Raw genomic sequence first — 10,767 nt, forward strand, 5'->3', positions numbered from 1 at the left:
TGAAATACCTAGCTACTACGCTTTCGTAGTAGTTGGGGATTCTGTTGCGGTCTGTCCGAACTGTGTTGCTGCAAAAGAAAGCACCACGTCGGCTTCCTCATCTTCGCTGTCTGACGACTCAGAAAATTCCATAAGAGTGGTTTCGGCGATGTCGTAGTCCATGACTCCACGAGGCACGAAAAACAGACGCGACGCACCGCAACACAACACACCTCGACGGTCGAGAACCGGATAGCAGACGACAAGGCCTGTGCGTGCACGCGCTCGATTGAAAATCTCCGCACCAGTGATTTGTGACGCTGCTGACGCGCTGCACCTGCACCAAGAAACTGGAATTGCACCGCGCCGGCACCAACGGAACTTTTTCAGAATTAGTGCAGAGAACCAGTTCTGAATCGAACAGACCTTCTCATTTGTCGGTGGACACCTAAACCTCGCGGGAAGGGAATGGAGGAGGATGAGAGTGAGTGAAGACACCGTATTCACTAGACGCGCCTTTGTTCATTCCAAACCATCGAGCTGGCATGGCGGAGTGGATAGCATGCTCGTCTCTCACGCCGAAGACCGGGGTTCGATTCCTGAGCTCGACCAATTTCTTAATCGGTTTTATTTATTTATATGGCCTGACTAGTAAAGCTAATTAGGCTAATTGAAGAATTAAGCAATTAACTACGCTCACTCCCACTTAATTGGAGCATCACTATACGATCCCTTCAATTGGTTGCATGGTTACTAGCCAAGTACAATTGGCCCCGTTTGAAATTCGCGCACTTTGACGTCACGACCGTTTCCACCAATTGAAAAGCGTGACGTTTTCTGTCGACAACTGCTGCTTACAACGATGAGACATTAAAGGCTTCCGCCTTAATAAGTGATTCGGGGTCAAACGCCTGCTCACATAATTTGCACAGTGAGCGCACATTCCCTTTTGCTGTGCCTGTATTTTATTCCATCCTGGGAAAGGGTGGGTTTAGGTGCACAATGCATTTCCTGATTTTTGATCGTTTAAGAAATAGCGGTCAATTTGGTTTTGCAATTCACAATTTCTCGCTTGGAGAAAGGGGGTGGAAGTCGCTCCTCTCATCATTTTAATGCTTTCACCTAACCAGGGAGGGGATACGTCACACGAGGTACAAAATTAAGTGAATATGGTGAAAACTGATTACTAGGACGAGAAGCAAAAAAATTGTATCTTATTTTTCTAGCAGGGAGATTCGTATGGTGCTAAATATGTTGTGTGCGATTGTATTGTCGCACATGTTGCATTCTGTTGCTCCAACGGAGTCGCATATGTCAAAGCCCCTTACGTTCTTTATCTTTGTACCCTGCTCAACCAGTAGTTTTCTGTGGCTGCCGACTGATTTCAGTTTTTTGTCTCGTGACAACAGCGCACACAGAAATGATGTTTCGCGTCTTAAAGCACCCAGGCGCGAAGCAGGTCTGTAGTCTGAGTACTTTTTTTTTGCTTCCCACAATGAAGCGTCGCTTTTATCATGATACGAGCTTGGAAGCGCGCAAAGTACTTCGTTTGTAGTTAGATGGCTGCGACGGACTCACTGTCACCGTTACTTCAGCAGTAAAAGTCTCCTTTAAACACCCGTGTCCTCGCGCAGGCGCAAGCATCATTAGTGCGCTCGAGCTGCCATTATCTTAATCTCGTTTCCGCTTACTGCACCCTTCCTTTCCGCTATGGAACAATTAGGCGCTCAAATATTTCTAGCAACTGCGCGTTCTTGGCTTTTTTTTTACGGTCTACTGATTCCTTCAAAATTTTCCAATATTTCCAAACGCTTTAAAGGTAAATAATCTTTGTTAACTAATTTTTTGCATTCAATAAAGTGCCTGACAGATAACCCCTCCTCTCGTTAGGCGACCGTCAGTAATATTGTGTCAATTTTATTGCACCCACATGTACAACGTTTTTTTTTAAAACGCTTAGAGTTATTTAGAAATGACAGCAAGCACTGAAAGAAGTAATGCCTCATAATTTGAAGTGTTTTCTTGTACTTATGAAGCACCTTGCGTCAGGATATGCTTCATAATTAATACTCATACTAACTGCTACTTAAGCTCATTTGAGGCACATTTCTACTAAGGAAGCGATGGTCGACAGATAGAACGTGTTGGAGGTTTTGTCTCTTTACATTTGCAGGGCCATGATACGACAGCGATGGGGATAAGCTGGGCACTCTTCATCATTGGCCATAGTCCGGAGGAGCAGCGTAAGATTCACGAAGAGCTAGACTCAATATTTGGGGATGACAAAGAACGCTACGTAACCTCTGAAGACCTGAAGAAGATGAAGTACCTTGAGTGCGCAATTAAGGTACTATGCGGATGAAGGACTAAGCCCCGTAAAAAGAAAAAAAAAATGAATGACGCAAGTTTTCGTTCTTTTCTTGCAATTAGGAAGCGCAAAGAATATATCCGTCGGTACCTTTGACGTCCAGGACCTGCGAACAGCCCTTTGAAATAGGTAAGGCCTGCCACTCAGTAAGTACATTTGCAGAATTGACGATCTGCTCCTGAAGAGTGACTGTACTTTGTGCAGTAACACATTTCATTTTGCTTATCCTAAAAGACGGGGCAACCCTTCCAACCGGAACAATAGTGCAGATTTCGGCGTACTTCCTGCATCGAAATCCTGAAGTCTTTCCTAAGCCGGAAGAATTCCACCCGGAGAGATTCTTCCCGGAAAACTCAAATGGAAGGCACCCGTTCGCTTACCTTCCATTCTCAGCAGGACCCCGGAACTGCATCGGTAAGATACTGGCGCCATTCTCTCTATGAAACGCTGATGCCCGCTAATTCACTTTCTGCCGTGAGTAAGGATTACTCTGCGCGCCAGCAATAACGGCTGCGGTGGATGCTATATCCTGATGCCCGCTCACACCACCTGCGTGCACTTTGTTCTGCTGAACATATTTTTAGAGTGGATATTGCGGCACTAACTCCAGGTGCTATTGTTACTATTGCTAAATTTTCCGGCTGCCCAAGACAATAAAATGGCTAGCTCACCTAACTGTGGACTAGAGCTACATGAATGGCAACAAAATTCGACAGTCAAATAGAGGTCGAGCTCCCAGTTGAGCCTAGGACTCTTCTTTTCCGAGCCATGTTTGGAGTGAATGCCAAAATATGCGTAAATACCACACAGAATTGCAAATTGCTCAAAGTTGGTAGAAGCTACAAAATCTAGCCATTTTTCATGCAAGGCAATGGCTTCACGCGGTAAGACCTATTCAGTGGCTTTAAGGAGATAAACACCGAATTTTTGCAGATGATTACTTCGGAGAGGGCGCCGCGAATGCCCACTCTTGTTGATCAGTACCAGGCAGCCAAGGTCATCCTTCTTGTATTCAGCGCCCCCAAGTTGTGTGTACTTACAAATTAAGCGAAGCAATTAGCTGTGCCTGTCGCTCAATAATCTTGTTTTTTTTGTCTTTTTGTATTTCTGTAGGACAAAAATTCGCACTTGCTGAAGAAAAGATCATTATTGCAAACATCCTTCGTCGTTTCACATTGAAGTCTCTGGATCAACGTGACCAAGTTGAAATTGTCAGCGAATTAGTGCTAAGGCCGAGAAGTGGTCTGAGAATTCAGTACACTCTACGCTAGTCACACAGCCGCAAGTGCTCGTAGTCATAGTTTCAGCCATTTCTTCATCGCACCTCACAGACAACTTGCATCGATATTGCATGCCTCCTCTAAAAATTTATCATTCTCACACGCATTTGCTCTAAAAGTTTTCGTGTACATTTAAAAACAGAGCTGACAGTATTTTTTAACAATTATTCACGAATTACTAAAAGCGAGAGAAAGCAATAACTAGGCGTGGACTACAGCAAAGATGAAGCCATTGATAACATAACGACGTAGGCTCCGAAGTGTCTTCATAACCTGAACCTACTAAAGCATTTTCTATTATGTTTGTGAGTGATGAAGAATGTAATGGAATAAAATGTGAATGCTGACACCACTCTCTGTCTTCATGAAGCAAGTTTATTTCCTCACCCTAAAATATTATCAATCAATCAATCATGAAATTTAGTTTCTTTCAACAAAAAAGGTGACGGGATGAACACGTGCTTTGTTTTGCAGCTTGATAATACGTCATAAGTAGCTTTTTTGTACAAGTAAATCCTATGCGTTCTATCAGGCGTCTCAGCGCCAAATCTACGGCTTGTCACTCCACGGAGTGACCCGCGTAATATTAACCAAGGTATTAAAAAAGCTGGCACGCTTGGCGAGACGAACACTGAAGCAGTATTGTTGCAGACTGCTTTGAAAAAGTCAGGCCTTTTCCGACCAAACAGTTTGATTAATTACTCTAAACTTCTAGGTGCTGATGTGCTCGGGGATCGAAACCGATGTCTTCCCCGCATGAGGATGAAGTAGGCAGACTACGGAGGGAAGCCTTCAGGAGAAGCAGCAAACTTGAAGGTTTATTTTACGTATTTACAAAATAACAAGGGGACCAAAAAGTAAGAAATGAAGCGTTGTAACATTGTAATCCGTTGTAACGGATTGCGGCTTAAGTACAGTTGATATTTCCCAGGCACCTAGCTAGGGAATTCTGTAGCTGGTCGAGCGTCCAATGGGCCTTTAGCCTCTTCATAGGCTCACCAAGTGACCGCACACACCGCACAGAAACACGCACAGGCAAGGAGGAATTTGGCGCCTTGCAGTCGCGAACTGTTTGGTTTGCCGCGGGCCGACCAGGCTAAAAGGGTCGTTGGCTTCTTTGCGGCGATCCTGCCGTAGGAGATACGAGATCTGACGGCTCACACCGGTGAACCCTTCAGAAGGGAAGGTCGAATTAGCCGTCTCCACCTCCGCTTTGTCGGGCTTCTCAGGGGCAAGCGGACGGTGGATCTCCGCCACCGCCGCTCGGTGTCTGCTCCACGGGAGAGCGCAGTGCGGGAGAAGCGCCGCATTCCGCAGCACCGGCGAAGGGGATTAGATGCCTTTGTTCGCGGGACGCCGTCGCCAGAAGCCCCCCCCCCCCCCCTCCCGCCGACGTTTCTTGTGTCTTCTTCGAACTAAAGCGCCTGTGGTCAAGGTAGCGCGTGGATTATTTATTTATGAAGTTACAAAGTCAGTTATACTACGTCAGCTATATTGAGGTACCTCATGGTCAGGTTTATTGATTAACTGCGAGTAATAGGTGTGGTATATTGCGGTGACTTCCGCGCGCACATCTACGCAACCTCTCATGGACAACCTATATAGAAAAAGTTCCTGCCAAAGCTAACCGTACATTAGGCCCTCTAAAACAAAACATCACAGGCGCGCCCGCTCACTTCCACTCGCCTATCAAACATTTGTTCGCCCTCAGCTTGAAAACCTGTCTTCCATTTCGTCCCCTCATCTGCACTACTTAATTTAAAACCTAAAGCGCATACAAAATAGTCCCGTTCGTTTTACTGCTCCAAACTACACCCAATATTCTAGCATGACTTGCATTAAGACACCTTTGTCACTTCCGTCTTTAGAATATCGCAGAACAATAGCACTTCTTTGCCCTTTCCATAAAATGTTTATAGCCATCATCCTTTCATCATATCTCTTACAATACCGAGTCGCACATGAAACCAATTGCAGAATCGCCCAAGTTTCAAACTCCTTTCCAGAAGAACCGCCGCTTTGAAATCATCAGCCCTGCCATGGGCAATCATTTATTGGAATGATCTTTCAGACAACGTTGTCATCTCTCTGGCCTCGTTATCTTCAAAGAAAAAATTTGTAGTATTCTATTGTGAAGAGTTTTCTCCTCCATCCATTTTCAAGTTGGTTGATTTATTTACTATGTAACGGCCTTTATTGGCAAGAGATGACTGGTTGTGAAGGCCGGTTAGAGCGGGCAAGGACAGATCCGGTCCCAGAACAGTTGATGCTCTCGCCTCACGCCGCGTTTCGGCTCTGCTGCTCCGACTGCTAAGCATCTTCCTCATTACGCCTACTCTATAACGATGTTCACTTTGCTCCCGTTCTCCAGTTTCTGGTGTAACCCCTCACACATAGTACTCCCGTTGGAGCCTGCGAGGTAACTGCATAAATTAAGAAACATATAAGCAAATAAATAAACATTCCCAGTAAAAAAAATAATAATCGAAAGTCTCAAGACTGCAGTCGGGACATGTTGAAAGCGTAATGAATCAATTTTCTTTACATATGGTTGTAACTAAGTTCTCAGCACTAAGTTCTCAGCGCCCCTTGTGCGAATAGGGGCGCTGCTCAAGCTTGCGTAACCTTTTTCACGAGTATATTTTTCAACTTTTTCTTTTTTTCTTTTTTTCGGCTTTCTCATGGTTGAGATTCTTACGAGTTGCTCTGCAGTAGCGCTGTTATTATGGTAGCTAATGCGCTGCGCGTAGACCACTCAGAGATATGCTTTAGTAGGATGTTCTTGCGGGCTAGTTTGTCCGTAGTTCCAGAAAAGTTAAAGCTGCGCAAAAGACGAGGACATAGGCAACGAGGAACGTAGAGTTTTGTGTGTTCCTCGTTGCCTGTGTCGTCGAATTTTGCGCAGTTTTAATCTTTCTGGAACCACTCAGAGGCGCGCTACCAAGCGAGATGGAGTCCCTCCCTCCTCCTGTTCCTCCTCACCTATGCTGCCCAAGCGCAACGAAAGAGGCGTTCCTATCGCTACGCAGCCGATAGCGGATATCTCCTGTCAACAACCACACATGCAAACATCTGGGGTATCGCGTTCTCTGGCCAGCGCAGGCCACAATGCATGTTTCAGATCTGCTTCGCAAATTCTCGTTGCGAGATGAACGCGTGGAGCTTATCACATATATTACTTAAATAACCATGAAAGCAAACAGTCTGACCGATTCTAACATACCAAACAATGCTCGTTTTTTTTATTTTCTGCTGATTTCTTGTCGTATGTAGACATATATAGCTGTAGAGATACAGCAAACTGAGCGCCGCTAACAATTCGGCATTACACGCATCGCAAAAGACTTCATCTCGTTGGGATTAAGAGGGCGCCGACTGCGAGAAGAGCGGACCTTGCAAAGAGTGAGGTAAAACATTGGACGATACTATGGATGCTCTCAATGATGTTGCTTTTTTTGGTCGTTACACAAGTTGACAGTTCGTCGTTTGGGCATATATACGCTCAAGCAACGGCAGCCATGCCTCTGACAGACTTATAAAGAAAGTATGACAACTTTGGTACTAAGTGCTCGCTCTTTGTTCTTCAACATCTATTGAATTGAGAAAAACTGAGGTAACCTTTTCTTCAAAGTTTTATTGGTCACCACAGAAGCACCTTAATTCCTGTGTTACCAACCAGAGCCATTGTTCCAGGCTTCTTTTTGCGGACCCGAATACTACGTGGTGGCAGCGAAGAATGCATTCACGCATTAAAAGAAACCAAGAAACCCACTTGTTGCTGTACCAATGGCTAAAAATCAAAAGTATTGAAGTAAAAGTGGTTGGGGCAAAATGCGACAAAAATTCGAAAACGATCGCCTTTTTTTTATTATTCACATGTATGGAATAAAATTTGCAAAGCTAAGCTTATCGGCTTAGCGCATTAGTCATCGAAAGCTGTTACAACTTTGGCTGAGCCATTTAGCCAGGCATTTCTTTATTTCCAAGCAGCGCATGTTCCAGGCAAAAATTGGAGTAAAAAGCGCATTATGCGGCTTGACACAGCTTCAATCACGTACGCTTCTTCGACAGGACAGGACAGGTATCGCTACAATGGTGAGAGACACGAACTTCATGTACACAGTTTGCAAATCTTGAAGGCTTGAAATTGAAAAATTAAAATAAGCATCAAATCGAAAGTTTGAAGGGAATATTACGATCATTGCTTTAAAGAAAAAGGGAATCAAGAAAATAGAGACAACCCATCAAGCACTTCGGAAGAATCTCACCCAACACGTGTACATCAGCGTGAACCCTGAAGAAAATTTAGAAAGTACGCACATTTATTGAAGATCGTATGGTTCAGAGAGATTATATATGTTGCATATGTTTAAATGAATACGAAGCAATTCGTTTGAGAGTCCAAACTTATTCAGTGTCGAAGGTAGGGTATAGGATATTACTTGGAAAGCACAACTAATGCGAGGACGGGGGACGTGCCAGCATTCATGGTGGTGTGCCAGATGCTGTACTGAATTTTTTACTAATTTAGCAATGCCTGAAAGCAAGAAGCTGTTAAGCTGCACCTGGGTCTTATAAAAGGTTAGAATACGGTACTCATACATGTCGGCTAATTTCATGTTTTGATCTCTGGAAAATAAATTGCTGAATGGCTACCTTATATCGCTATCAATGATAGCTTTTAATGTGCCTTTGTGCAATATTAGCAGCTTTTTTTATTGGCAATTGTTGTGCTGCTCCAGCTATATCGATGGCGACATGTAATTATAGAAGAAAACAGCTTGGAAAATCGGAAGCTTGGTTCTGTCGGTAAAGTGCATTGGAATTTTGAAGGATGCCGAGCATCCGAGCTAACTTAGTTTCTATGTAATCCACAGGATGATCTCGGAGCATAAATGGATTAAAATGCAGACCTGGTGTTTTATTACATCTTTTTAGTACATCTTGCTACATTTCCTTTGAGGTTAAGCTCTCATCAAGGCTATATTTCTTATTTTTTTGCTATAAAAATTGCTGCTTTGGTTTTTCCCACGTTGATCTTTAAAGCATTTCTCCGATACCATGCATGTAGCTTGGACAACACAGTGTTGCCTCTCTGAATCGTATAGTCACCGTCCGTTCCCGAAATAAATAAACTTGAGTCATCTGCGTATATGATATATTCTACTCCGTAGGCTATTTGGATAACGTCGTTGGTGTAAACATTAAATACATGCAGTCCAAGTATACTCTCCTGAGGCACCTCATGTTTAATTGATTGGTATTCTGGCTGCTAGCTCCGAATATGACGGGATTGTGTACGGTCGCTAAGACAACTTGTTATAAGTTGAAGAGCTCTATCGCGGACTCTATATAGCCTGAGTCGTTTTGGGGCTTTAAACCCCCATAAACCAAGCCATATAATGATAACTTATGTATCAAGGTCACGAGATTCATCCTGTCAGACGCTTTCGATCTATAAAAATTCCAAACGTTAATTTTTTTCCTCCTATGTTTTTACTTATCAAATCTTCTTTGCGTCAATAATCCCAGCTATTTAGAAGATTTTTGACGAAAGCTTTAATGCTTTTGTGCTACCATATACTACCTATAAGAAAAGCTACAACACCTTTAAATCGTTATTTTTTTCTAAACCTTTAGACAAAACTGGGAGAATCGACACTGGCAAGCAAGGAAAATGCTATTAATATTGAAGCTAGGGATGTTTTCAATTGGCGTGAGGTCATGCACATTGTCAACGCGTGAAATGAAATAGTTATTGAATTCATCCGATAGACGCTTTCCAGCATACGTGGCGCCATCAATTGACAACATTTCAAGCGCATATCTTGCGTTCTGTGATTCAAGATCCTCTTCAGTTTATTCCATGCATCTGATAATTCATTGATTTCATCGAACATACCGATGGGATAACTATTCCTGGCCTTTCTCAGAATGGCATTTAATTTAGTACGGTGTGCTTTGAAGAGAGCAAAAGTGTTTGTGTCATGTGTCCTTAGGAATTTTTGATATAGACTGAATTTTTCAGAAATCATTTCCAGTATTTCCGCTGTGACCGAAGGTTGCCGTGACCTGTGGGGTCTAGATAGTCAGCCGTAAGAGAAAACCTAGCTGTGCTAATGGGAATAAGCGAAATCTGATCTGGCCGCGCTTCGCCTCCCCCCCGCTCTTTCTCTTCCATCTCACAGTTTCCCTCTCTTTCTTCTGCCTTAAGCCTGGAGAGGGAATTTTCCTCTCTCCACTTTGCCCCTTGCCAACCACCGGCAGGTGGCCGCCATCTGCTCTGTTGACAGTTCGCCTTATATTTACGTTGGATTAAATAAACAATTACAATTGCATAAGCTCCCTAATCAAATAAAGGCCTTGCTGCTGACGCTCAAGATTCCCCGGTAGAATGCCGAATATTGCCGAATTACTTCCAACCGTTCTGGAATTACGATGACCAAACTTGAAAAGGCTAACTGAAGAGGACCGTAGCAAAGTTGACTGAAATTTTAAACTTCAAATCGTTGCACTTTGCCCCTCCCCGTGCGAAACAAAATGACAGTGCGCGGGACAAAATTAGACGCCCTTCCAAGATAGAGATATTACTCATCTTTGCAATGAAAGCATATAAAGTTCCCTTCATGGACATCTAGACAATCTTTGAGACTCTAATCAACTGAAAGACACTGTATCTAGACAGAATTAGGCACTGTTTTCTACCATGCCCAATATATCTAGGCAGTTCCATAGTCCCGCCTTCCGTGTAGCCAGGCTACGCGATATTTTTTCTAACTTCCGGCCTTCAACGCTTTCTTTTTCCTTTTTCCGACTGACAAATGTTTTTTTGCTCAGCTCTGCTGAATGAACGCACGATTTGATTCGATTCCCAAAGAGTGAGCATGAGGTTGTAAATGGGATTTTAGGCTAGATCGAGAAGTGCGTCTTCCATTTTTGGAATGTGTTCTACAAGCGGCTGCTCTGACCCGCCAGACGAAGTGCGACGCTAAGGTTAGCAACACTTTTGATGCTTGTCCTGGCTTTCATATTCTCTGTTTCTTCTCTGTTATGTGGTAGGAGCCTTTACGTCGAAACATCAGAACGGCAGACGGCGTCGGCGCTGCTTGCATCTCTCAAAGCTTTTCTCATGCTTTCTGC

At 43.7% G+C, this 10,767-nt stretch overlaps 1 protein-coding gene across 2 annotated transcripts in view; it reads left to right on the forward strand.

Annotated features, from left to right (window-relative positions):
• The window catches only part of LOC149351789 (cytochrome P450 4c3-like), a 30,599-nt gene extending 26,625 nt beyond the window's left edge, over positions 1–3,974 (forward strand). For both annotated transcript variants that reach the window (XM_089581116.1, XM_089581117.1), the window contains exons 9-12: positions 2,153–2,326; positions 2,410–2,476; positions 2,582–2,761; positions 3,461–3,974. In XM_089581116.1, the coding sequence (XP_089437242.1) occupies positions 2,153–2,326; positions 2,410–2,476; positions 2,582–2,761; positions 3,461–3,618 (579 nt within the window). In that variant the 3' untranslated portion in view covers positions 3,619–3,974. The remainder of the gene's footprint in view (positions 1–2,152; positions 2,327–2,409; positions 2,477–2,581; positions 2,762–3,460) is intronic.
• The last annotated feature ends 6,793 nt before the right edge of the window (positions 3,975–10,767 follow it).

Source organism: Amblyomma mixtum, chromosome 3 (genome assembly GCF_055824585.1).
Source record: "Amblyomma mixtum isolate Tamu chromosome 3, ASM5582458v1, whole genome shotgun sequence".
Taxonomy (NCBI): Eukaryota; Metazoa; Arthropoda; class Arachnida; order Ixodida; family Ixodidae; genus Amblyomma; species Amblyomma mixtum.